General features: G+C 37.0%; 1 protein-coding gene across 1 annotated transcript in view; it reads left to right on the forward strand.

Annotated features, from left to right (window-relative positions):
* The window catches only part of LOC150108342 (dynein regulatory complex subunit 11-like), a 286,902-nt gene that overhangs the window by 39,869 nt on the left and 219,306 nt on the right, over positions 1–27,727 (forward strand). Inside the window, exons 2-4 of the mRNA XM_090390448.1 lie at positions 284–374; positions 23,637–23,750; positions 26,455–26,643. Coding sequence (XP_090246574.1) covers positions 284–374; positions 23,637–23,750; positions 26,455–26,643 — 394 coding nt within the window. The remainder of the gene's footprint in view (positions 1–283; positions 375–23,636; positions 23,751–26,454; positions 26,644–27,727) is intronic.

Below are 27,727 nucleotides of genomic sequence, written 5' to 3' on the forward strand. Positions count from 1 at the left end.
CTTGGCTTGGGTCCCTAGGCAAGTGCCTCATTGCCTTAATAGGTAATCCGCCACTGAGAGCTGCACCTGTGATGTTCTTTCTTTGATATGCCTAGTACTAAGAATGCAATATAGGCATCTGTCTATGATAATTTCCATTTTATTTTACATTGGAATAATAAAAGTCTCGATTTGTCTACTAGTTAGACGAAAACTTTCCTAGCATTCCCTAATATTTGCAGTTTTCACATCAAGTAACTTTCTTATTTCTTATAAAATTTAATTTTTATTTATTTTAATATAGATTTTATGATAAACAATTGACTATTTCCCAAGGATACTTGAAGTCATTGCTTAATCAAGAAGCGCAAGCAGATTTTGCAATACCTGAAACAGTAAGTAAATATAAATAAATATGCTTTGATATCCATTTTCTAATTTGATGCACTTCTTTTCTAACAACACTTTCATACACCTCCTAAGAGAGGCAGTAAAATCTTGATGCTAAGCTTTCATTTTGTACATTATTATTATTATTATTATTATTATTATTATTATTATTATTATTATTATTATTATTATTATTATTAACATTCGACCTCCATGGAGTCAGAGACTCATCGTGGGAGTCTCTGACTCCATGGAGTCAGAGACTCCCACGATGAGGCTATTGCACATAATGCTCATCCAACATACACGCTATTGACACAATGGTTATCCAACCATGCCTTAAACTGATTCATTGTGTCTATACCAATAACATGCTCAGTCAATGCATTCCACTCATCAACCACCCTTCTATATCTTCTTCTATTGCATTATTTAAAATCATTATTTTGGTTTTATTTTGATTTATTCATAAACCATGGCTTAAGTTTTCCCATTCTAATTGATTTAGGATGGATTTTAATTCCCGTTCGCTTGTTGCTATTATCACTGTGTCATCTGCATATCGTAAGTTAGTGATTGTTCGGCCACCTAATTTAATGCCTCCGTTCCACTTTTCTAAAGATCTTTTCAATATACAGTCATCCCTCGACTTACGTCAGGGTTCTGTTCCATCGGGCAGGACGTGAGTCGGTTCGGATGTAAGTTGATACATTCAATCAACAGAGCTATATGGGTTAGGGACTTAACAGTAATAAGTATACTGTCATTTTAATTTTTTAACCTTATTATAAAACTGTACTGTGATTTCCTGCCACTATAAAACAGGAGAATAATCACCCAAATATTCCTCCACAGCAGTGGCGGCCCGTACATAAACACTGCAGCAACCCCAACGAAAAAATGAAAATTTTAAATTTTGTTTGTGTTTATAAATAATAACAATGCTTACAACATTATATAAATGCAATACAACATGTTAAAGGTTACAGCTTATGTTTTGACATTGATTGAATAGTTAATAATTGGAATTGTTCGATTAACGCTTTAGATTACGAAACAGATGCACTGCGATCTAACGCCGATATTCGTTTGCATTTGTCATTGCACGTTACGTCATTCCCACACTGTCCAAACAGTGTATTTTTAGTATCCATACGCACGTTATTTCTGTGAGATATGAAACGTTTATTATTGGTGTGCGTGCACCAATAATAAACTTTTTTAATCTATTTTTTGTCAATCTTATTTTATTTTGTTAAAATAACATATAATTATTTATTTATTATAGATACAAGGCTGAATTATGATGTGTCACTGCTGAAAAAATGAAAAGAATTATATTTTTTCAATTATCATTACACGAAACAAATGCACTGCGATGTAACGCCAATATTCGTTTGCACTTGTCATTGCTATTGATGCGAAATTTTTATTATTGGTGTTTGTTCGTGGTGAGGATGAAATATTTTTAATAAAGCAATTTTTAAAATGTAAATTTATTTATTAATAAATTCGTTACTGATTAGGAAAAAAAAAAAATATATATATATATATATATATATACAGGGTGTTCGGGATAAATTTGACAGTTTCGTAAGGAAAAAGAAAATCTTCTTTGTATCTATTAAATTTAATGAATTGACAAAAAAACATTACAGGCAGAGTTAATTACAATACTATCAACAAGATTTACTCAAAATAACCACCATTAGCATCGATCACAGCTTCAATTCTGCTTCGGAACCTCGAACAAGCTGATGCTACAGTCTCCCTGGGAAGGGCCGCAAAAACTGTTTTAATTTTATCCATTAACTGGGCTTTTGTATTACTGGAAGTGCGATTGGTGTCTTTTTCAACTGCGCCCCATACAAAATAATCCATGGGGTTAAGGTCTGGGGAGTTTGGAGGCCAAACATTTGGACTGGTGAAGTCGTAGAAATTTTCAGACAACCATTTTTGACTTTTCCCAGAGGTGTGGCAAGGGGCCGAATCCTGCTGCCATACATACGGCCTACCATTGCCTACCCTTGTTATCCAGGGCTTGACTACAGTTAGCAACTCCACGAACAAAGCCCGAATTCCAATGCCAGGGTTCTTCAACACCTGTTCCTGCAGATTTGCGAGGAATTCTGCTGTACGAACGCAATCAGATCGTCTGCTAGGGATCTTTCTTCTTGCTACATCCTCGTAGTCACCATTGCAAGTCTCTAGTTCATGCCTGATTGTTTTTACTGTATTCAGGGAGCATTGGGCAGCAGTCGTAATATCCTTATTTTGATGGCGGGCACGAATCATCATGATACAAGTTATTCTCTTCCATGATTCAGGTGGGTTCCAGCTATCCATCCTTTCTGACATCTTGTATGTGAATGAAGAAGGGTCCAAACTTTTAAATGAAGAGAAGTGTGTGTTAATACATGTAACTTACGGAAAAATATAATTAATTATAAATATGTCAAATTTATCCCGAACACCCTGTATATATATGCAGCACCCCATTTAAAATTTTCACCGCCGCCACTGCTCCACAGTCACATCTTCATTACCCTCTCTATGTGAAGGACCAGGCTGCTGATCTTCTGATGTGACTCTTTTTTTTTTTTAATGAAAATCCGATGTTCTTTGCTTATTCCTCTTCTTCTTTTCATCATAAATTTGTTTATAGCAAGCAAACACATCATGTACTTTCCTTACTACTAATAAGCAGCGTTCAACATTGGTGTCCATGTCTTCAACCATTTTGAGAACATTGCTAACTGCAGAGAACATTTCTGCAACTCCCTTTACTGTGAATTGTTTAACTACCTCTCCTTGTTACTCTTTTTCCTCTTCCTTTTCTCGTTCTTCCTCTTCTGCAACACATTCTTCCTCCAGTTCGACCAATTCTTCGTTGGTCAACTCTTCAGCGGCACTTCCTATGAGTTAAACTTTGTCGTCAACATTCACTTTGAGATTCAGGTTGTTTGCTAGGCCCACTATTTCTTCACTCAATTTATGAAAGTCATTTTTTTTTTCAAAACTTTCAAAATCGTGCACAAACCTTTTTAATGTCTTTTTCCATATGCCACTCATACATTGAGAGATCATTTCGTCCCAAACTACAGCAATATTTTTAATAGCACGATAAATATTGAATGCTTTCCAGAATTGCATGAGCGTCTGGTCGTTTCCTTCATTAGCAGAAATGGCTTATGAAAAAGTTCTTTGTAGGTAATAAACCTTAAACACTACTAGAACTCCCTGATCTATCAGTTGGATGAATGAAGTAGTGTTTGGAGGGAGAAACATGACCTTGAAACTTGGAGAAATCATCGATATAAGACGGATGACCTGGAGCATTATCTAGAATTAATAAAATTTTAAATTCTACATTTTCTTTCGCACAATAGCTTTCCATAAAGCTGATACCTTAACAGTTGATTAAGGCATCTACAAAAAATTTTTGAGTCATTCGCGACTTCTTATATCTCTGCTGATGAACTGAAAGAGTATGCTTTCTAATATTTTTGAACGCTCATGGATTCTCACTGTGCCATATCACAAATGGTTTCATTTTATATCCAGTCACATTACCCCCCTAACAGAATCGTAACACGGTCTGTAAGAGCTTTGAAACTAGGCATAGATTTTAGCTTTTTGTGGATGAATTGTCTGCTGGGACATTTTTTTCCGAAACAAGGTCTCATCCATATGAGATATTTGCTGTGGCAAATAATTTTCCTCCGTAATAATTTTATACAATTTCTCCACAAACTCCTTAGCAACCTTCTCAATTTGCAGATTCACCATACGTTTTCACATTATGCAGTGCAAAACGCTGCTTGAATCTCATGAACCAACCAGAAGAGGCGTTGAATTCATAGTCATAATCTGGTCCTGCTTTCTCCTTCAACATGTTGAAGAGACTAGTGCCTTAGCGGTTATGGTCATAGTGCTAAAAGGTATGCGTTTTTGGTTCAGGTCCTCTATGCATGATGGAAGTAGCTTTTCCAATCACTGATAGGACCTTGTTGTTGCTTTGTCACTGTCGTTGAACTTTCAACTTCATTTCAAGATCAATTTCTTGCCTCTTTTTTTCTGTGATTTTTCACTAGGTTTTTTAATTGGGCATGTAGGGGCCATGTTGCACTGAATATTGCGAACTATTTAATGATAAATACACAAAACATATTTTTCAAACACAAAATCAACAGAGGAACTGTTTGAAGCCAAGTGCCGACTGCCGAGGGAGGTTGCCGCTGAATACGCCATTGCATGATGCATTGTTGCTAAATACAAACCTTTTTACTTTACACTCTCTTAGGTCTTGTTTGAAAGTATAGTCAAAAATGTTATTTATTCCATTATCGGATCACGGACGTATCTTCGAAAGCACGTAACTGGAACGGAGGTAAGTTAAGGAATTACTGTAGTAATGGTGAGAGTATGCATCCTTGTCTTGATCTTTTTTCAAATTGGAATGCAGGGGACAATGAGTTTTCAATTCTTACTGTTGCTTGATTTCCTTGATATAAGTTCTTTATGAGGGTTATTAGATAGTTTGGTATTCCTGATTCTTGCATGATATCCCCATAAGATATCCCACCTCATTCAGTCAAAGGTCTTGGAGTAATCTATAAAGCATAGATAAAGTCTTAAGATGAATTCCCTTGCTTTTTCGATTATTTGTCTGATATTAGATATGTGATCTCTAGTCCCTCGACCTTTTCCGAATCCTGCTTGTTCTTCTGAGATCTGATGGTCTATAAAACTTTGTAATCTCTCCTTAACAATGTGTAGTAAAATCTTGCTGGTATGTGAGATAAGGGCAATGGTGCGGTAGTTTTCACAGTTATTGTGATTGCCTTTTTTTTCTTTTTTTTTTGTAGATTAGGATAATGGTGAAACTAGTCCAGTCATTTGGCCATCTTCCAGTCTTCCAGATTTTGTTGCATAAATCATGTATCCAGTTGACTGCATTCTCTCCAAGGTTTTTCAGCATGTCCAGAGGTAATTGACTAAGGAAGGCAATTGACTGATCTCTGGAATCTTGAATATGAAGAAAGGTTGAGAAGATGCAATTTACAGAGTCTACTTGGATAGGAGGAAGAGGAATGATATGATAGAGACATACCAGTTGGTAATGGGTTGTTATAGGATTGACGTTGAAGTGGTTTCTCGTAAAATTATAGGAGATCTGGGAAGAACAAGAGGTCATCCCTGGATTCTGTATAAGAAGGTTGTGACGAAGGGAGTGAGAAGCAGGTTTTTTGCATGGAAAGTTGTGAACGATTGGAATGTCTTGCCTGAGAGTGTAGTGTCTGCAGAGAATCTCGATGTGTTTATGGCAAGGTATAATGTAAAGTAGATGCCCTCTCTCTCTCAATGAGTCTTTTGGACTCCTTGGAAGTGTCACGTAATAGGTATCATAATAATAATAATAATTTTTTTAAATTAAGTGGATATAAAATCCACATTGTTTTAAAACCGAATAAGAAACTCAAAGATTGGAATCAGAGAGTTTCATGCCGAATATAGTAAACTATAAAGTATCGGCGATCACTAGCGTGAGCTAATGCAAGTGACCCTAGTACGTAGTACAATACTGGACAACTCGTTGCAAAGGTGGGGAAAGTTCAGTTCGCTATTCTTAGGTATTTTCCATAACGTAAAAACACATTTCCTAGGAAATGTATGCTGTTATTACATTATGGAAGGAGGTCACTACCCAGACCGGTTTCAGCCTTTTTTGAGGCTTCATCAGTGAGTAGCTAGACCAAATTAATACCAAAGTGTATAGCGAAAAGAACTTATATACTCTGCTATACATCTCCAAAGAGGTGCAACCGTTAAGTTACTTAAATATAAAGAGCTAATAAGCTTCATTTCGGCGATTTGCGCTATACACTTTGGTATTAATTTGGTCTAGCTACTCACTGATGAAGCCTCAAAAAAGGCTGAAACCGGTCTGGGTAGTGACCTCCTTCCATAATGTAATAACAGCATACATTTCCTAGGAAATGTGTTTTTACGTTATGGAAAATACCTAAGAATAGCGATCTGAACTTTCCCCACCTTTGCAACGAGTTGTCCAGTATTGTACTACGTACTAGAGTCACTTGCATTAGCTCACGCTAGTGATCGCCGATACTTTATAGTTTACTATATTCGGCATGAAACTCTCTGATTCCAATCTTTGAGTTTCTTATTCGGTTTTAAAACAATGTGGATTTTATATCCCCTTAATTTAAAATATTGTTTATATCGCCGAAATGAAGCTTATTAGCTCTTTATATTTAAATAATAATAATATTCACAGGGATGGTTTGCCTGTTCATGAGATGAAGAACCCGAGTTTCTGGGAGGAAACTTGGATTTTTCCAAAACTTTTGATAGGCTCCCATACAACAAACTATTAAATAAATAGAAACAGATGGGATTAGATAATAGACTTCTGAGTTGGATCAGCTACTAGCTGTTAGATAGGTACCAGAAAGTTGTATATGGGGGGGGGTATCCATAAGAGGAAGGTCACTAGTGGTGTACTGCAGGCAGGGCCATTGTCGGATTAGATCTCGCACCATAAGGCAAACAATTAAATATAGTCCCTGATGGATTATATGACAAAAATATAAGAAAGTGTCCAATTGCTATTTTTTTTTTATTACAAGATTTTATTATGTAATTGTTTTGCATTAGCCCAATAAAACTATTTATAAGCTCTTCTAAATTACTAATTATATGAAGAGCCAAAGGCTTCAATTCGGCGATGTGAATTTATTTAAGTAAAGGGATATTACATCCCATATTGTTTTGTAGCCGAATAAGAAACCCAAAGAGTTTCATGCCGAATATAGAGACTATATAAAGTTCGGCAAGTCCAAGCATAAGCAAATACCTGGATAGTTGAACACTACATAATCCATATGATAGTGCAACACCAGGGCAACTCATAGTACAGGTGGAGCAAGCTCCAATCACTTCTCTTGGTATAAAGTTCGACGAGTCCGGCCAAGAAAAGTGATCAGAGCTTGCTCCACCCTTACTATGAGTTACCCTGGTGTTGCACTACCATATGGATTATGTAGTGTTGCGCTATCCAGGTATTTGCTTACACTTGGACTCGCTGAACTTTATATAGTCTCTATATTCGGCATGAAACTCTTTGAGTTTCTTATTCGGCTATGAAACAATATGGGATGTAATATCCCTTTACTTAAATAAAGCTCTTCTACATTTAAATTATGAGCTATGCTCTCCTCATTCGATATAGTTGCTAGACCAACCAATCTTTCTTGGGTCATTTCTTGGTTATCTTGTTGATAACCAAGTAATTCAGTAGCGCCTTGAGGCTGGCTGCCTCTATGCTACACCCTATCGATGGTAGAGACTGCAGGGATCTGTTTTGGGATCATAGTTGTTCAATTTATATATTTATGATATTGGGATGGGTTTAACTAGTGATATGCAGTGTGTGCAGATGATGCAAAATTAGGGAGAGCAATGCAGAGTCAAGCAGATGTTATGGCCTTACAGGAGGACTTGAATAGATTTCATGAATGAGCAAATAAGTGGAACTGTTAGTTGAATGTTGCAAAGTGTAAGGTTTTGAAATTTGGTAAGCAATGATGGGATGCAAAGTATACACTTGGTGAAGAAACTTTATAGGAGGTAGAGGAAATGAGAGATCTGGGAATGGTGGTGGATGAGGAATTTAAGTTCAGGGACCACATTGCAGAAGTTGTGGAGACATCACATTGGAGGATGGTAATGATGCAGAGGACCCTGACATGAAGAGATAAAGAGGTTATGATGCCATTGTGTAGGGCCTTGATCAGGCTTCATATGGATTACTGTGCACCGATCTGGTCGCCGAGTTTTCACGGTGATGAGGATATGTTGGAAAGGGTCCAGAGAAGATTCATTAAGGTTGTCAGTGGTCTCTGGATATGGAGTATGAGGACAGATTGAGAGAATGTAAATTTTAAAGCCTCGTGAATAGGAAGAAGATGGGGGGGGGATATGATTCAGACATATAAACTAGTAAGGGGTTATTATCAGGGAAGAGATTTATCATAAAATGGGACAGGGGTGGATTGAAACAACAGGCCATTGCTGGAAACTGTATAAAGAGGGTGTGAGCAGAGGAGTGAGGAGTAGGTTCTTTGCATAGAGGGTAGTTGGTGAGTGGAATGCATTGTCTGAGACTTGTTTTGGAGCAAGGTTGTGTGCAACAGAGTGTACCCTCCCTTTATTATTATTATTATTATTATGTAACACCTCCAGGGAGTCCAAAGACTCATCGAGGTAGAGTGTGCCAACAGCATCAAACGATTGTTCCCTTGCAGCTACTAATTGCGCTCAAACTTGCTTAACTTTTTACGAGCCATTAGTAGCAGAGGCTCTACCAATCGACCAACCTATGACGAGTCTCCAACTCCATGGAGGTTGGAAGTTAATAATAATAATGATGATGATGATGCAAAAACACACTCCGTTTTGGACATGTATAATGCTATGCATAATGGGCGCCTTCTGTGGATACTCTTCTCTGCCCTGGGAGATTAATAGTTCTGACTGTCAGCATGTGGAGGTTGATGCTGCTGAGTGGTTGGGTTTTTGTCTGCTCCATATACAAAAGTCTGGGTGGTGGCCCTCCCCATAATTCATAGCATTATATATGTCCAAAAGGGGGATGTACTTTGCATTATGGGATGCTAAAGCACAGTGGTGCACCCAGAAGGGGGGGGGGGGCAAGGGCCCTGCTCCCCCCCAAAAAAGGAAAAAAACGCTAGAAAATTTTCCAAAAATCTTTTCCTGATTAAAATTCATTTTTTATTTATGTTGTGTTGTGTCTTCTATTTCTATACTAGCTATGAATTAGTGGTCAAATAAGGTGGGAATATCCTATAGCTCTTGGCAATCACGGCTGCTGTGAACGCAAGGCAAACGAAGTAGTGCTTGGACCGAGTGCCTACTCTCAAATCATCTACTCAATTCGCCCCCCAAGATTAAATCTCATGAGTGCTCACCCCGCTCCAGATTAAATCCTGAGTGTGCCACTGCTAAAGCAACTGATGTGAAGTCATTAAGCTCTATGTACAAGTAGCCCAGTAGTGAAGATTCTTCACACGCATACTCTGTTTGCTTACACTCGAATAAATTATTAAACCAAGAATTTCTTGGTATCTTGAATTTATATGTCTCCCCCTATAAAATATTATATTCTTATTTACCTATTCTCTTTTGTCAACTTATCCACTACCTTATCCACAACTCCTGAGATATCACATTAGAATTCTCAGTCATCCTCCCTAAAGTTGCATTGCCAGCATGCAATGTATCTGGTAATTCAGGTCATATTGCAGAGAATAAAACCAAACTAACCTTCAGAACTGAATATTACCCTTCAAAATTTGGACCATAGCAGCAACATATCAATTAAACAACAGTGCCATAAGAGCAGAACTTTGTGGTACACTACTTGTTTCTTCTCTTTCAAGACACTTCACTCCTCCTACATATTTATCTGCTGTTTATCAGCCAGGCATCTCCATATCCAAGCTACTAATTTATTATCCTTTAATATAAAATTTCATTTTATAAATGACTAAACTGCAACAGTATTTCTTGAATGTCAGTATTCAATGTATGTAAAAGTCTCAGATTCCTAATGTGAACAATTTGTGTTATGAAATTTGAATATATAAATTATATATATAAAATATAAATATATAATTTATATTTTATATAAATATAATTTTATATACATTAATACTTATAAAAATGGCTGTCAGTTCAATATTATTATTATTATTATTATTAAGAGAAACCTCCAGGGAGTCAGGGACTCATCGAGGGAGGCCATATACTACATGCACCAGCTATTATACATATTTTTAAATTCATTCACACTGCTTGCACTCACATCATCCAATGGCAATCCATTCCAATCATGCACTAACCTATGAGAGAAAAATCTAGCCCTCATTTCCCTTCTTAGTAGCATTCTTTCTCGGCTTCCAAGGATGCCTGTCTTGTCCTTTTCCCCACCCTCCATAAATTGAAAAATTCCATCAACTGAAATCCTGTATGGCCCTTTCAGAAGTTTGCAAGTCTCAATCATATCCCCCCCCCCCTCTTTCTCCTGTTGCTAGTGTCTGCAGTCTATAAATTCTCAATCTGTCTTCATAATCAGTATTCCATAATCCCGATATCATTTTTAACACTCTCCTTTGCACTCTCTCTCTCTTCGCTGTATCAGAATCACAATGGAAACCAAGAGACCAGACCTGCATGAAATGGTCATACAGGATACCAGTAGATTGAATTTTTGACAAGAAGGCATGTATGGAAGTTGAGAATGAATGCAGTCAAGAAGGGAGGATGATAACTAGATTTTTTCTCTCATTGTGTGGTGCATTATTATTTTTGTTATTAACATCGAACCATCATGGAGTCAAAGAACTCATCATAGGAGGACCACACTCTCTCAAACAAAAAAAAGGTCGAACTGCACTTTAAATCCATTCACAGTTTTTGCATGCACTCACCACACCTTCGGGCAATTCATTCCACTCACCAATCACTCTCCATGCAAAGAAACTGTTTCTCATATGCAGTTTCCAGGGATGGCCTCTTGTTCTACCCTTGTCTCTCTCTATACGTTGTGAAAACTCTGCTCCACAGTAATCAGGTAACAACCTCTCACCAACTTGGATGTCTCAATCATATCCCCTGTCCTGTTCACAAGGCTCTGCAAGCTGCATTACCTCAATGGTGAATGATTGGATTGAATTGCCTTTAGAGGTGGTGAGTGCAGGTAGTGTAAATTAACTCAAGAAAAGGTGATAGGCCTCCTTCTATGACTCCCTGTAAGTCTCTCATAATAAACGAAACTTGCATATTGTTGAAAATAACTATCAGTTTACAGAACCATATTCTGACGCCATAGTCAGAATATGGAAATGTCAGTTTTCAGAAATATTTTTATTATTCTTTTTTTAAACATGCTTCACATCCATGAAAGGGTAGGATCCACATAAAAAAATAATAAGAATAACCTGAAAGCCCTGCTTTAGAGAAGATCAAGTACTTTTTCAAGCCCCCTCACTATGTATAATTATATTTATATAATTATAATTATATTATTATTGCCATTTTGAAGCTTGGAGCTTTTGTTGTTATATGAATGCAGAATACAGTTTTTTAAATTGTAAAAGTTAATTACAGTTATTCAACTAAAATTCAAACCATATTTGTTGTTTATTTTCTTCAACTTTGCAGAAGCGGTCCGTGGCCTTCAAAAAAGTAGCACTTCTCTACATATCTTATATTAAAATAGCAAGAGCATTGCAAGAATGTTATGTAAATATAGTACACCCACAAAAGAGACCACTTGTTCGAAAAATTCTTGATAATACTATAGGTCGCATCATAGAACTTAAAGGAGAATTGGTAACCATAGAGTGTTCAGAATTCCATTTTTTTGATGATCTTTTTGTTCAGATGAAACTGGCACCAGTAAGGAAATCACTTTTAACTTTTTATCCGAGATAAAAGTTATATATTATTATTATAGAATTATGTAATTTATAATTATATTTCCTATTTCATTATGTGCATTGCCATTTTTGTTAGTGTTATTGCTTTAAAACATATTTCATTATACTTATTTGTGCCTGTTGTCCCATGGAAGACTTCAGTAGAGAAGCAGAAAAAATTTGTGAGTCATCAGAAGGCAGCTGAGATAAAGAAAGTGGGAAAACTTTTGTTCTTGTTTGCGATTTAAACACCAGAATAGGACTGCAGAAATGATTTGGGAAAATTAAAAGAAAAGATCAGAGCTAATAATAATATATCTGCTGGGTTTCTGTTCAGCAAAAGGACTAGTTATAACTATGTTTCAATGTAACAGTTTTCATAACTTCATGTAAAGAACATATACAATAAATAAGAAATATCTTATCACTTACATTATTGTTGATGTCCACCTAATGTTGAAAATAATTTTCAGAGACTGCAAAGCCTTGAATCCCCACTATTTGATCTGCTTTGGCTCAAAATTTCTCTACCAAATCAAACTGCTTTTTTCATATGCTCCTTCTATTCATCTCCACACTCCATCAACCATTCTGACCTATTAAACTTTCTCTCTCTAATACCCCAATAGTGAAGTCATCCTTCTTGGGGACTTGGATGTTCAAAAACTCATATTGGTTTCCCTTCTCCAGTTTCACCTATCAAGGAGGCAGGGATGCTGAGGTGTTCACCATCAGCAATGGCCTATCTCAGATCATCGGTCTTCCCACCAGAATACCAGACAACCCCCAACAATTTGCTAATGCCCTTGACCTCTTCCTAACAAGCTCCCCTTCCAAGTATACTGTGGTTGTCGATTCTTCTCTTGGCAACTCGGACCACAACCTCATACAAGTCTTTTTTGCTGCAGAACAACCTACACCCACAGTTCACAGTTTTGCACTGGGAGGATCTCCGTGACTTTTATTCCTCCTTCCCATGGTCCGACTACTGCTTCAGTTCTTCTGATGCAAACATCTGCTCAGACCAAATAACAGAAATCATCCTCACAGGAATGAGCTTTCATCCCTATTCCAGTTCAAACTCTTAATCATCATCCAAGCCTTAGTTCTCAAAAAAGTGTGTCAGTGCTGTAAAATAAAAAAAACCTCTGCTTACCACAATTGGCTCAAGACCAGCTCCAGCTGCCCTCTCTGCTTATACTGCAGCCTGCAATAGCTGTAAAGGAATCATCACCAAGTCCTAGTCAGGCTTTGAAAGGACCAAATGCTGCAAACTCACCTCCTGCTCAAATAGTAGTTGCTCTTTCTGGTCCCTTGCCAAGGCCATTGGGTGCAACTTCTGCCCATCCAGGTTTCCACCACTCTCACATCCAGATGGTACTGTAGTCACCTCACCAAACGACAAGGCTAACTTACTTGCATCACTCTTCTCTTCCAATTTCTGCATTGATGACCTGGGTAAAGTTTCTTACACTCTACAAATGGCTCCCTTCACGTCTCCCATAGTCTTCCAACAAAAAGAAATCCAAAAAATCTTTAACAACCTGTACAAAAACAAGGAATCTGGTCCTGATGGTATCCCACTTATTGTGCTTAAAAATTGTGCCCCACAACTAACACCTATCCTGTATCGCCTCTTCAATCTATCCTATTCAACTGGCATCTGTCTGACAACATGGGTACAGGTCCACATCCAGCCCATCCCAAAGAAAGCTGATAAAAGTCAACCAATGAACTATCGTCCAATTGTTCTCACTTCTGTTCTCAAAAAGTATGGAGAAGGTCATCAACAACCAATCCTTGAACCATCTAAGCAGTGATTTTCAACTGATGTGCCGTGGCACATTGGTGTGCCGCGAGAGGTCTTCAGGTATGCCACAAAATTTGTGAAAACAAATTAATTGAAAGAAATAATGTCATAATTTGCACATTTATTCCACTTGAAGCTCCCAAAAAGGATAAGAAATTACTATTATTAGTATCTTCTGTATGTAAATCAATCAACATTTATGCCTATTTTTTTGCCAGATCATCAAAAAAAATTAAAAGAATATATTTTTAGTGTGCCGCAGAATTTTAATAATTAGTCTAGGTGTGCCATATTATGAAAAAGGTTGAAAATCGCTGATCTAGAGACATACCAAGAGAAATTTGGAGAAACTCACATGATTGCCCTCGATATTTCAAAGGCATCTGATCAGGTTTGGCCCAGGGGCCTACCCAACAAACTGCCATCGTATGGTCTGCCTTCCTCACTCTGCAACTGGATCACCAACTTTCTTGCTGGTCACTCACTGTGTGTCATGGTGGATGGCTTACTCTCCTCAGATTTCCCCACCAATGCAGGAGTGTCCCAGGGTTCTGTTCTTTCAACCACTTTCTTCCTCTTGTAAATAAACAATTTGCTTTCATAGACTTCCTATCCTATCCATAGCTTGGCTCACAACAGTACACTCGTCCTTTTCATTCGACAAACCTTGCAGTGCTCAAGTATCAGAATCCTCAAGATCTATCACAACTAAAGACCTGAATTCAGATCTCCTAGCTATATCTAAGTGGGGCAAGAACAACCTTGTAAACTTCAATGCCACCAAAACTTAGTTCTGTCTGATCTCTTGCAAGAAAGAGCTCTTATCCCTCACCTTACCTTCAGTAATACTGAGATACTCAAACACGATCAGAATTCCCTTCTTGAACTGACTTGCACCTGCGATCTTTCCTGGTACCACCACTATATGTCAACTATAGCTTCTGCAGCAGCCAAAAAAAACTCTTGTGTACTTTTTCACACAAGACACTATTTCACACCTTCACAGCTGCTAACTGTATACAAAGCCCAAATCTGCCTAGCCATAGAATATTGTGCCCATATTTGAGGTGGTGCACCAAAATCCTAAAGATTTCTTAATTCTGTCCTGAAGAGGACAGTCCAGCTAATTAATGATCCCTCTCTCACAGATCCACTTCAATCTGTCTCTCTCGTAGATGTACAGTTTCTTCCTTATGTCTCTCCTACAGATACTTTCATAGACAGTGCTCTGCTGAATTAGCCACTATTATCCTCCACTCTTCTCCAAATTCATTAAAACAAGAGCGACTGCTAACCAACACCCTTTTATGGTCTATCTTAAAACTCACCGAACCAACTTTACATCTTCCTCTTTCATTTCTTCTACTTCTGTCCTTTGGAACATTCTCTGCCTTTCCAAAAGATTGCAACCCTCAGCTGTTCATGCAAAATATGAATAGCCTCCTCTTTTCTTCTGTTCTTCTTGATCACACACAGCACTAGTGTGCCATAGATTTTGTAGCCCTTTGTGCATGGACTCCAGATATAAAAAACAAAAAATTAAAGTCAACAACTCTCAGATGAATTAGTTGAACATAATGCATATTTAGCTTACATCAATATTTCATTGCCATAAAATTTTCTCCTTAGTATCAAGGGCATCTTCAATATGACTTTCAAATGAAACAAGAAGAGAAACCAACAGAGTGAGAATGAAATGCATGAACTATGTACATATATGTGTGATGTACAAAGTCATAGTCTCAATACATTAAGGTTCTAGTAAAAATAACTTTAACAAGATATATAAAAAATATATAGAATTAAATAATAAAAAAAATTAAAATAAATAAATATTAATTCTGGAACTTGTGAAGAACTATTTCCCATAAGAGGGATAATATAAGTACGATAAAGAGCCAAGAGGCTATTCTCCTAGGAGCTGCGTTTTACATTATGAGAAAATATTAAGGATAGTGATGGAGCTTTCTCCACCTTTGACATAAGTTGCCATAGTGTTGTACTACCCAAGTGATGATTTACGCTTGGACTCGCCGATAGTTCTTCAGCATGAAACTCTTAGATTTCGATCTCCGAGTTTTGTATTATCCGGCTTTAAAATAATGAGGGATTTATTATCCCCTTAACTTAAGGGATAATATAAGTCCATCTTTTCTATTTAGGTTCAGTCAGTTTAGCAAGGTTTCACGACCTTCTTTGTATAGATGTTCTAAGAGCAGTTGCGCACCCAAGGGAAGGGGGCAAAGACCCTGCCCCCAAAGAAAAAGGGAAAAAACACTAGAAAATTTTCCAAAAATCTTTTCCTAATTAAAATTCTTTTTTTTTTATGTTGTGTCGTTTTCTATTTCTATACTACTTATGAATTAGTGATCATTGCAGATGCTCAGTCATAGGTTGTATGTGATGTGTAGTTTGTATTTTCAAATCGTCTACTCAACTTTCCCCCTCCCCAAGATTAAATCCTTAGTGTGCTACTGTCTAAGAGGCTATCACTTTTATGGAGAACCTTAATTTTGAAAGTTTTTTCCTCCTGGTTGTGCTATAAATTAAAGATGCCAAGAAATTATATTCTTGGTTTAATCCTTTATACAAATGTGAGCAAACAAAGTTTGCACATGAAGTAACTTCATGACTGGGCAGCTTGTATATAGATGCTAATAACTTCACATCACTTGCCTTAATATCACATAATGCAAAGCAAATCCTTAAGGACATGTATAATGCTATGCATTATGCGAAGGGTCACTACCAAGACTAGTATCAACCTTTATTGAGATCTCAGTGGGAGCCAGACACAGAGGCGATACTAAGGTTGAAGTAATGCAGAAGTCATATTTCCATATAAAGTAAAATATTCTTGATTAGAGAACAGATGTTGAAAGTTTTTCCACTTGGTTCTACTATAAATTAAAGATGCTAATAAATTTTATTCTTGGTTTAATCCTTTATCTATTAGAACCTTAATTTTCTCCCAAAGAATTCGGATGGTGTTCCCAAAGAATTAGGTTGTTCCATGAGTCGGAACAATCAGGACTTGTGAAACATGCTGTCACAAAACACTGAATCCTTAGGAAAAAAATTAAGGTTCTCCATAAAAGTAATAATCTCTTGAAATGTCTATACAAAAAAAAGTTGTGAAACCTTACTACAGTAACTGAATCTAAATAAAATTAATGATGGGTTTAAATTATTCCTCTTTTGGGAAATACTGCTTGGAAAGAAGTCACCGAACACCATGGTGTGAGGAACAAACAGCAATGGTTCTGCCTTAATAACATGTAGGACCACCTTTCACTATGATGACTGCAGCAATCATATGGGGCATACTTTCCAGAAGCATATGATAGCAATCAATAGGAAATTTGGACAATTTGTCCTGCAGGCAAGTAATGAGCTCCTGGATTTATGAGACGGACATCCCTTGACCTCACCCAATGTGTCACAGTGCATTGTCTTGCTGAAAGATACAATGGTCATTTCTGCAGAAATGCAATAAAGTAGGAAGCATTGCATTGCCCAGAATTATTATTATTATTATTATCATTACGTGAAACCTCCAGAGAGTCCAAGGACTCATCATGGGAGGGTGCACCACCCCACTTTGCTAATACATCTCATCCTCTCCACTACTAATTAATTCTTCAACTACGACGCTACTACTATCAATGGCATCTGTCGCCCATCATCACAAACAACAGTATTTTTTGTCTGTAAATTGTACGTGTTCTGAAGGCCGATTTATCTGTACGTGGGATGAAAAAACCCAAGTTTCCGGGAAAAAAACCCTGCTACCACCGTATGAGATTGGCTAACTCACCTTCAACTGAAAAAGCATATATAAGGATTCCCCTTGTCATGATGAGAATCGAACTCAGGTCTTTTCCAATCAAACGGCACAATGTTCCACTATTCTTCTAATTGCACTGTGGCAGCTTAATGTCTATGGAATGTTTAGATACCTCTCACAGATGATCATTGTCACACTGCCACCTCTGAATTTCCTAGTTGGGGTTACACAATTTGGTAACTCCAGGCATCTGCCACACCCATAATGCATGTTGGTCCAGGCAATGTGGGGCTTACATATTATGGTCCTACCATGGAAACCTATATTGTGAGCCTCAGTTCTGAATGTTTTTGTGCAGATTCATGGCGCAGTTGATTCCTGGAACTCTGCATTCAATGTGTTGGCCGATGAATAGCTGTTTTTACATATTATCCTTCGTAGCACGCTATGGTCACATTTGGTGAATGTGGTGGGTGAGTGTAGCACTTGTAGTCGACTCCCTGTGCTTCCTTCTCAGCATGGTATCACTGATTCTTGACCTTGGATGGCCCAATTTGTCAACAATTTGCTGAACAGATAAGACTGTAACATGTCATCCTATCACAATGACTCTTCCAAACTCCATCAATTCCATTCTTGCAGCTATTTCGCGCAGGCCCAGTTGCACTGAATTGTTAATGTTATATTCCTCTGATTTATACTGGCTACAAACCTGTGACTCATTACATGGCATGATGCACCTTGCCCTTTGGGAGTTCTGCTGACTTCTTTCCAAGCATTGTAGTTTTTCTTCACAAGTTTCAATATTAAGTTTTATTTATTTAATTTTTTTGTTATTGAATCATATATATATATATATATATATATATATATATTTAAGATACCAAGCAATTATATAAGCTAGGTTTTAATCCTTTTTCCCAAGTAAGCAAACAGACAAGTAAGTCAAGTTTGCACCTGACGTAGTGCAAGTCTGAGGCAACTCGTAGTAAAGGTGGGTTTGCTTACTCCACCTTTACTACCAGTTACAGAAGCAGCCTTATGTCACAGTGCATTATTTTGCTGAAAGATACAATGGTCATTTCTGCAGAAATGACCATTGTATCTTTCAGCAAAATAATGCACTCTGATATAAGTTCATATGCTGTGACACTATCACATAAGTTCTAAGCCACCCAAAACAAGCTCATAACCATCTTTAGTTCCCCGGTGTATATAAAGTAATATGTGATTGTGGAGGCCATACTATGACCAGACTGAGAAGTCAGTGCTCCTAAGGCTAGAGGAACTTCAGAGAGATATTTCATACAATAGAATCAGAGCAAGTGCAGTCTCAAGTCACGTCTTATTTTTATTGAACACAAACGATGAAGGCTACCAACACAGATTGGAACGCAACATTAAACATTTATATTTGTCATGATGAAGTGGAACAGCACATTGTTAAATCCAAAGAAATTGTCCTAGACCCTTCTCACATCGACAACAACCTCAGTTATAGTTTGTCTGACTCGCATAGTTCTGTATTAGATACTGGCATACGCGTTAATTCATATGCTCGCATTTGCACAACAATAGAACTACAGAATGGACTATGACGACAATTCAAACTTAATGTAAGTTTACAAGTCGGTTATCATAATGGCACAGTGTTTTAATTGTTTTTTTTTTTAAATTTGCTTTAAGTGTTACCACACCTGAAGACATCGTTTTGACAAAATGTGTGTTCCATTAAATTAACGTGTTATCTATTTTCTCGGTTTCAGTCAGTCAAAAAAGATGAAATTATCTAATCACTGAGTCAATGTAACTAATGATCATATATATATATATATATAGAACATTTATGTATTTAAACCATGATACTCGACATCATGAACAAGGAATTTGCACATTTCATTGTCGAATCTACTGCTTTCTTTCTTATTGTTTGCCTTTTGTAGTGGCCCCTTGCCTTTAATACATAGCATCATACTTCTCCTCCAGGAGATGTGCTTTGCATTAAGGGTAAATATTAAGAATAGTGATCAGAGCTTATCCACCTTTTACCATGAGTTGCCTTGGTCTTGCACTACGTGTGGGATCACCTAGACTTGTAATGCTTACAGACTCAAACTTGACATACTTGTCTGTTTGCTTACTTGGGAAATGGAGTAAAACCAGGTTTAAAATAGCTTGGTATCTTTAACATTTATTATTGTTATGATAAATGTTATGATTAATATCTGAGGAATGTTCAGAGCCCTCTAGTGAGTAGACGTACACAGTTGAACATTTGGGGGATTCGATTTAATGAAAAAAAAAGTACCAAAAGTCGCCAACAGAGGAAATTTTGGTGCTGCCAAATTAATTTTAGTATGTGTGACTAATGAATGACTAAATGGCAAATGAGAGACAGCACACATCAGTTTCATGACATTTATTGTTAATTACAAATGAGGTTCAATATGACCACCATTCTGATGTTCCAGGAACTACATACGGTGCACAACATTTTCCACAATAGCTCGCAACATATCGGAATTGATTTGACTCGTGTGTAATGTTATTCGATCTTTCAAAGTTGGAATATCAGGTACATGTTCTTGATACACAATGCTTTTAAGAAATCCCCACAGCCACAAGTCACAAGGACTGAGATCAGGCGATCTCGGTGGCCATGGCATTGGAAATGCACGAACTAATGATTCTTCTGTCAGAGAAATGTTGTCGCAAAACACGCTGTACCTGAAGTCCAATGTGGGGTGGTACACCATCCTGCATGAAGATGGTCGAATCGAGACATCCTCTTTGCTGCAGTTGTGGAACCACAAAGTTCTGTAGCATGTTGGCATACCTGTTGGCATTGACGGAACAGGTCACTGGTCCATTTTGGCAATTTTCCTCGAAAAAGTATGGACTGCTGATAAAAGATGCCGTAAATCTGCACCACTGTGACTTTGGACGAGTGGATGGGCATCTACAGACACACGTGTGGATTAGTTGCAGTCCAAATGTGACAATTGCGTGTGTTAATATCACCGTTCAAATAAAGGTGCACTTCGTCACTCCATAAAATCTGCCACGGCCATGCATCATCCACTTCCATGCCCGCTAAGAATCTCAAAGATAAGTCGATTTGTGTGGTCGCATCAACAGGGCGCAATTCTTGAACATGACTGATTTTATAGGGGTAAAACTGCAAACATCTGATGTAGGCAGGTTGGTCGATTGGTAGAGCCTCTGCTACTAATGGCTCAGTTAAGTAAGTTTGAGCGCGATTAGTAGTTGGAAGGGGACTAATCATTCAATGCTGTTGGCACACTCTCCCTCGATGAGTCTTTGGACTCCCTGGAGGTGTCTAATAATAATAATAATAATTTCAGGATTTTCCACGCTGTTGTGTATGTGATATCTGTTTGCCGGGATATTGCTCGTGCACTTCTGGTACCCTGCACATTCGTCATCCTCCTGTTCCACAATAGCAGTTGCAACATGTTCAACTTCTTGGTGATTGATTGGTTTGTGCCCCCTGCCTACCTGCACTGCTAGTTCCAGTAGTTTCAAATCACCAAATCAGTTTTCGTAAGTTTGTTACGCTAATCGGTCCTTTTCGTAAATTTTTCATACGCCGAAAATCACAAAGGCAAGCACTGGCATTATTGTTCTGCTGATAATAAAGCTTGACTAACAAAGCACGCTCATGTAAGGTAAGAGACATCGAAGAGCAGTTTGTTTACGAATGATAAGAAATTTTACAGGCTTTCCTTTTATTGCATGATCGCTCACAAGAAGCGCAATAATGCAGATTAATGCATTTTACTCTGTAAACAGCGCCAAAATTCTCCCTGTTGGCGACCTTTGGTACTATTTTTTTTTCGTTAAATCGAATCCCCATGTTCCAATGTGCACGTCTACCGAATATTGGTGTGTTTCGTCCACTACATTACTCGCTAGAGGGCTCTGAACACTTGACGTTATTTTATAATCGTATGTACACCATCTGTCCAAAAAGTAACCAAACTTCGAAAATAGAAGAAACTAGTGTTGCCACCTGCTGTATCTTTTTGTTGTCGAAAGCGGCAACTTTCATTACTGTTGTGTCAAGACATTTGTTTCATTAGAAGCCAAGTTATAGTGCCAACAGTGACAGTGTGTTTTGACGAACGGTCAGAAAATGAGTTTCAAACAGAGATGGAGTTTTATGTTAAATTTGGTAAAAGTTTTACTGAAATGCATCAAATGCTTCAAAAAGCATATGGTGATGAATGCTTATCCCGTACTCAATATACGAGTGGTTACAACGTTTACAACATTTAAGCGATTTCAAAGTGGCCGTGAAACGCTTGAGGACGACAAAAAGCCGGGATGCCCAAAAACTGGACTGCGCGAAGTTAACATTCAAAAAGTGCGTGATTTCATCAAAGAAAATCCGAAATCGTCCATGAGATTGATTGAAGATGAATTTGGGATTCCAAAATCAACTGTGCAGAACATTTTGACCAAGAGTTTGGGCCTTCGTATAATGAATGCGCGATTTGGTCCCCACAAGTTGACTGATGACCAAAAAAATATCGAATTGAACACTGCAAGGAAACTGCTCGTAAGGACTCAAACTTCCTTGAAACGATCGTTACTGGTGACGAAAGATCATTACTGTTTTTGAGTATGAGCCAAAAACAAAGCACCAGAGTGATGAGTGGAGAACACCAGAAGAGGAGCATTCGAAAAAAAAAGTCGCTTGTAAAAGTCAAAAGTAAAGACAATACTGATTTGTTTTTATGATTTGAAGGGCATTATCCACAAAGAATTCATTCTGCCTTGCCAAATGGTCAATGGTGAGTTTAATCTCGAAGTTTTGAAGCAATTGATTGCGAGAATTCGTCGCATACGGCAGTGTGCTTTGACGACCGACCGTTCGTGAAAACACACTGTCACTCTTGGTACTATAACTCGGCTTATAATGAAACAAATGTCATAAACAGTTGACACAACACTAATGAAGGTTGTGGCTGTATGTACACAGGGTGTATACAACTTTGCAGGAGAACAGAGAATAACTTGAAAGATGTACAAAAGCTGAGTGAGTGTCATATATAGTGAAACACATCAATTTTTGGTTGCATAACTTTATTACCAAATGACAATACTAGATGGCATAATATGTCACACCATTTGAAAATGGCGAGTTTCAATACAACAAAATAAAGACTTTTTGGACATGATCATGTTCAGTGACGAGTGCACTTTTCACTTAAGTGGGGCAAGTAAAAACACTCATGGCTGCAGAATTTGGGGAAGCAAAAATCCATACGCTATCATAGAATATATTTGCAGCACCCCAAAGACATGTTTTTATGCACCATAAGCAAGAAGAAAATGTATGGACCCTTCTTTTTTTCGGAGTCTACTGTTACTAGTGTTGTGTATCTGGACATGTTACAAGGGTATCTAAGACCACAATTAGATGATGATGATGACTACGATGGATGCTTATATTTCCAGCAAGATGGAGCACCTCCTCATTACCCAACAGATGTAAGGTCGTATCATAAGACCCATTTTCCAAGTAGATGGATTGGTAAAGGGGCACCTGTAGCATGGCTACCACATTCCTCCCCCGACTGTTAGATTTTTTTCTTGTGGGACTTTGCGAAAGATCAAGTGTTTATATCACCTCTACCAGCCAATTTGTATGAACTTCATTCCAGAATTACTGCTGCTGTTGCTGAAGTTACTCCAAATATGCTCTGTCACTTGTGGCAGGAAATTGATTACAAATGGGACATCTGCAGAATTACTGGAGGCAGTCCTATCGAACTTTAACTGTCTGAGTTGAAACTTCAAGTGTTACACTACATTTGCATGGTAATAAAAATTGTCCATCTATCACTATTTATACTTTCTATTGTCATTCAAAGTTGTATATCCTCTTTTGAAACACCCTGTATAATGCTTGGTCATTGATGTTTAAAAATCTTCATTCAAGTTTCTTTATATACAAATGTTCCACTAGCAAGTAGTTTACACTTCTTGTTTCCAGTTATTTATATTTAACAGTTGATTATCCTTTATATATTATTAAATCTTAAAACAATAATTTATGAGTTACTGATCAGTAACCTGGATTTTTAAATCATATTCTTGAAGTTCATTTATAAAATTTTAGGAAGACTTAGAAATCCCTGTTCCTTGGTATTATGTGGGCGAAAAATCTCAAGAAGAAGAAGAAAAACGTTCTGCTTTACAAGAAATTTTCGAAAAATATTTTCCACCTGAAAAAGTAGGTTTGGTTACATGAATATTACTTTTTTTTGGTATATCATTTTATTATAACAGTATTGCAGTATAATCATGGAAATATATTATTATTAACATCAGACCTCCACCTAATTTCCCAAGACTACATAACTTGGAAACTGAACTAAAGGATCACCAAGTAAGGGGGGAAACCAGCTCTTCTCAGAATTAGAGGGCTGTCCCTGGCAGGAGAGGAAAAATATAGCAAGCCTCTCAGGCCGTCAAACAGCAAAATCTCTGCAAAATAGGTACTTGGAAACTGAGAATCATGAGGAAAACCAGAAAACTTAAAGATGGAAATGAGATGAAAGAATGCTGACATTCTTGGAGTTAGTGAGGTGTAAGATAGCCAGACAGTTTCTAGAGTGTCAATTGCAGAATTATCTATGCAGATACCTCAAATGACAATGCTGATGTTTGATTCCTGAGATATTAATTAGTCTGTAGTTTGCTACTTTTGTCTTGAAGCCACCTTTATCAATTGGAACTAACTTACCCTTTTTCCACTCCCATAGACATACATGCCAACAAAGAGATACATGATCAGGAAATGTGAGGAATGTGTGAACAGGTTGAAGAAGTACTAATGAGATTAAATAATCAAGAAAACTTGGTGAGAAATTGGAATGCAGTCAAAGAGAACATTATTGGTAAATCCATACTTGGCAAGCAAAATTATAGAGGAGAAAGATGCATTGAATTCTCCAAAAGCCATAGCAAATATTTGAACAGCCAAAAAGAAGAAGATAAAGTTTTTTTTTCTATGAAAGGATGACTTTAATCAGTGCTGATGATAGGAAGGTGACAGAGGCAAAAGAAATTGATGAGTTGCTGAGTGATCATTTTGCAAAAGTATCATCCAGATAAAGATTTTGCAGTTATTATGCAAAATCAGTAATAGCGATGCATGTCAAAATTGAAGTAAATGAATACGAGGTGCTCAGTATACTGAGCACCTCGTATTCATTTACGAGGTGCTCAGCGTACTGAAAAATATCAATGTGAATACAGAAGTGGAATTGGATGGCATGTTAGCCCATGTACTATATGAATGTGCAAGAGAACTAGCATTACCTCTGATGAAGTTTTTCAATCTAAGTCTCAGCTCTGCTAAGGTTCCACTGGAATGGAGAGAAGGTAAGATAGTTCCAGTCCAATTAAAGGTGGCTTCAAGACAAAAGTAGCAAACTACAGACTAATTAATATCTGAGGAGTGGTTGTTATAAGTAATGGAAAAGTTGGTGGAAAGGGATACGATACTCTATCGTGGACAGCACAGCTTTACTAATACAAAACCTTTGTTCTGTGTTAGTATTAACTCATATTTTTATAAGAAAGTGACAACAGAATCAGATAAAGGAATAGCTACACCATGATACTGCTGGACTTTGCAAAGGGGGTAAATGGCTGACAGACGCCAGAGAGTAGTATATGGTAGAATGGAATATAGGAGAATGAACATGACTAGTGGAGTACCTCAGGGTTCTGTACTAGGGTTGCTACTACTCTTTAACTTGTATATCAATGATATAAGGAAAGATGCTCAGTTATTTGCTGATGATTCAAAACTTTGGAGGCCAATAGTTGATAAAGGCAATAAAAGTTGCTAAACATTGATAATCAGTGGAACACCTATGTACAGTTCAAACAGTCATCAGCATAAACCTTTTTTTTTAGGTCTTGCTACACTTCTGTAGCAGTTTTTCCTAATTTTCACTAAAATTTTATCATAGCTCTTTGCTCTATGATGCAACTTCTGACATGCTCCACTCACACACTCTTACTTCAACAGTTGCCACACAAAAACTGCTGCATCACCCTCTAGCAATCAAAACTATAAACCTGTTTGTTATTTTTTATTCAAAGGGCTGCCCTGTAAAAAATCAATGTCATTACTTAATGGGCACATTGTGTATTTTCTCACAGTCATTGTTGCACTCACACTTCTCCTAGGGATAGCTAGACACATGCTTGATTGCTTTCCCCATAATATCTCTATTTTCCCTGGATTTTGCACTTCCAAACAACACTCTACAAGCATCTTACTCCAAAGCTATTTAAGTGCAGTCTATCAGGCATACACAGGTCCTTACATCTGTTAAATTCATTTCACGCATCTATAAACTGCACATCATTCCTCCTCACAATCTTCTCATTTGCAATCTTGACCCTTCTAAATTCTGCCCTATCATACTAAGGCAGTCGATTTACAATCTTTACTTTCATACTCTTCATTTTTTCTTCTTCTGACAATTCTTTCATTGCATATTACTCACTCATTTCATTACATATTACTTACTCACACAAATCAGGCAGTAGATTTACAATCTTTACTTTCATACTCTTCATTTTTTCTTCTTCTGACAATTCTTTCATTACATATTACTCACCTTTCAAACCATTTGTACCTGCCAAAACAATTAACTCATTCACTTCTTTCATCTGCAAACTTAAAACTTCTCTAAGATCCCTTATTTGTACCTGAGAAATATATTTTCATCACCTGTGCTTGCTTTAAAGCAAGCAAAAAACATGCTTTTAAGATATGTTCTTTTATTGAGATCTCTTGAGCTTCTGTCTCTCACTTATATCCACTACATCATTTCTCAGCTTTGTTAGTAACAGTGATCCAATGTTTAAATAGTATTGTCACTTAATTAAAAAAAAATGTAATTTTATATTTTTAGGAAGAATTAGTTCTAAGCACCGAGGATGCAATTAAACTTATTCAAATTCATGAACGAGCCCGCCAAGGAAGAGTAAAGTTTCAGAAGACAAAAGAAATAAGGAGAAAGGAGGAAGAAGATAAGAAATTTACTATAAGAAAAGAAAAACCAACTCTTCATATTGATGATGCAGCACTCAGAATTCAGAAGGTAATAACCACAGTTAATCATATCAGATACTGTTTCCTCTGAATGTTTTTCTGTAATTATTTATTATATGTTATTCTAATTATGTTTATACAGTAAATTGTTTCTTTTTTTTTAACTCTGTTTCTCAACATATAAATCAGACTTCAGTGTTTTTGACACTCAGATTTGTTTCTTCTCAACCTAAGAATGTGTTAGATTCAAATTTATATATACTGTATATAAAAAGATAAGCCGAAATTTGAAATGTTTTTATGTCACATTTTTTGTCTTACCAGCTTACTGGCTTACCAGCCCGGAACTCAGGGGGGTTGGGCAAAGTAGGCGCCAGGGAGGGGAGGAACCCCCCCTATATATATATATATATATATATATATAAATTAGAAAGTAAAGCCAAAAGTGAAGTTTTGATTCTCTATTTCTGAGGTTCATTCATTCAATGAGTATTGGTTTTATTCCATTGTCTGAATTTATATTTATTTATCTTATTGGAATATTATTTTCTCCAAATCTTAAATATTGTTAATTACATTCACTTATCTTAATCCCCAAACTAAGAGTTGTTACAAAAAGAAAACATTGTTCAATTAATATAAGAAAAATTAAATAAAGATAATTATTTACATAAATTCCTTATAAAAAAATATTATTATTATTATTCAGGCCTCCATGGAGTCAAGAGACTCATCGTGGAAGGTCCTTCCTAGAAAACACAAAGTCTATCATACCACTCCTTGAACTTATTGATCATTTGTGCTTTCACCACTCTATCAGTAAATCAATTCCACAATTCAACCACTCTCCACAAAGAAACCACTCCTCACCCTCTTGCTCACAGCTTCCTTTCGGCGGTACTTCTAAGGATGGCCCCTTCCACCAAGCAAAAAAACTCACCAGTGTCAACCCTGTAACTACCTCTCAACAGTTTAAAAATATCAGTCATATCACCTCTCCTTTTATCTACCAAACTCTGCAGTCCACATTTCCTTCAGCTGATCCTCATAACTAGCATTTTACATTCCTGAAATGATCTTTGTTATCTACCTCTCTACCCTTTCTTTTATCTTTAATTCTTTTATCTCTGCAG

This window comes from Typopeltis vanoorti, chromosome 3 (assembly GCF_054136105.1).
Source record: "Typopeltis vanoorti isolate ZY-2024b chromosome 3, IOZ_Tvanoo_1.0, whole genome shotgun sequence".
In the NCBI taxonomy this organism is placed as follows: Eukaryota; Metazoa; Arthropoda; class Arachnida; order Uropygi; family Thelyphonidae; genus Typopeltis; species Typopeltis vanoorti.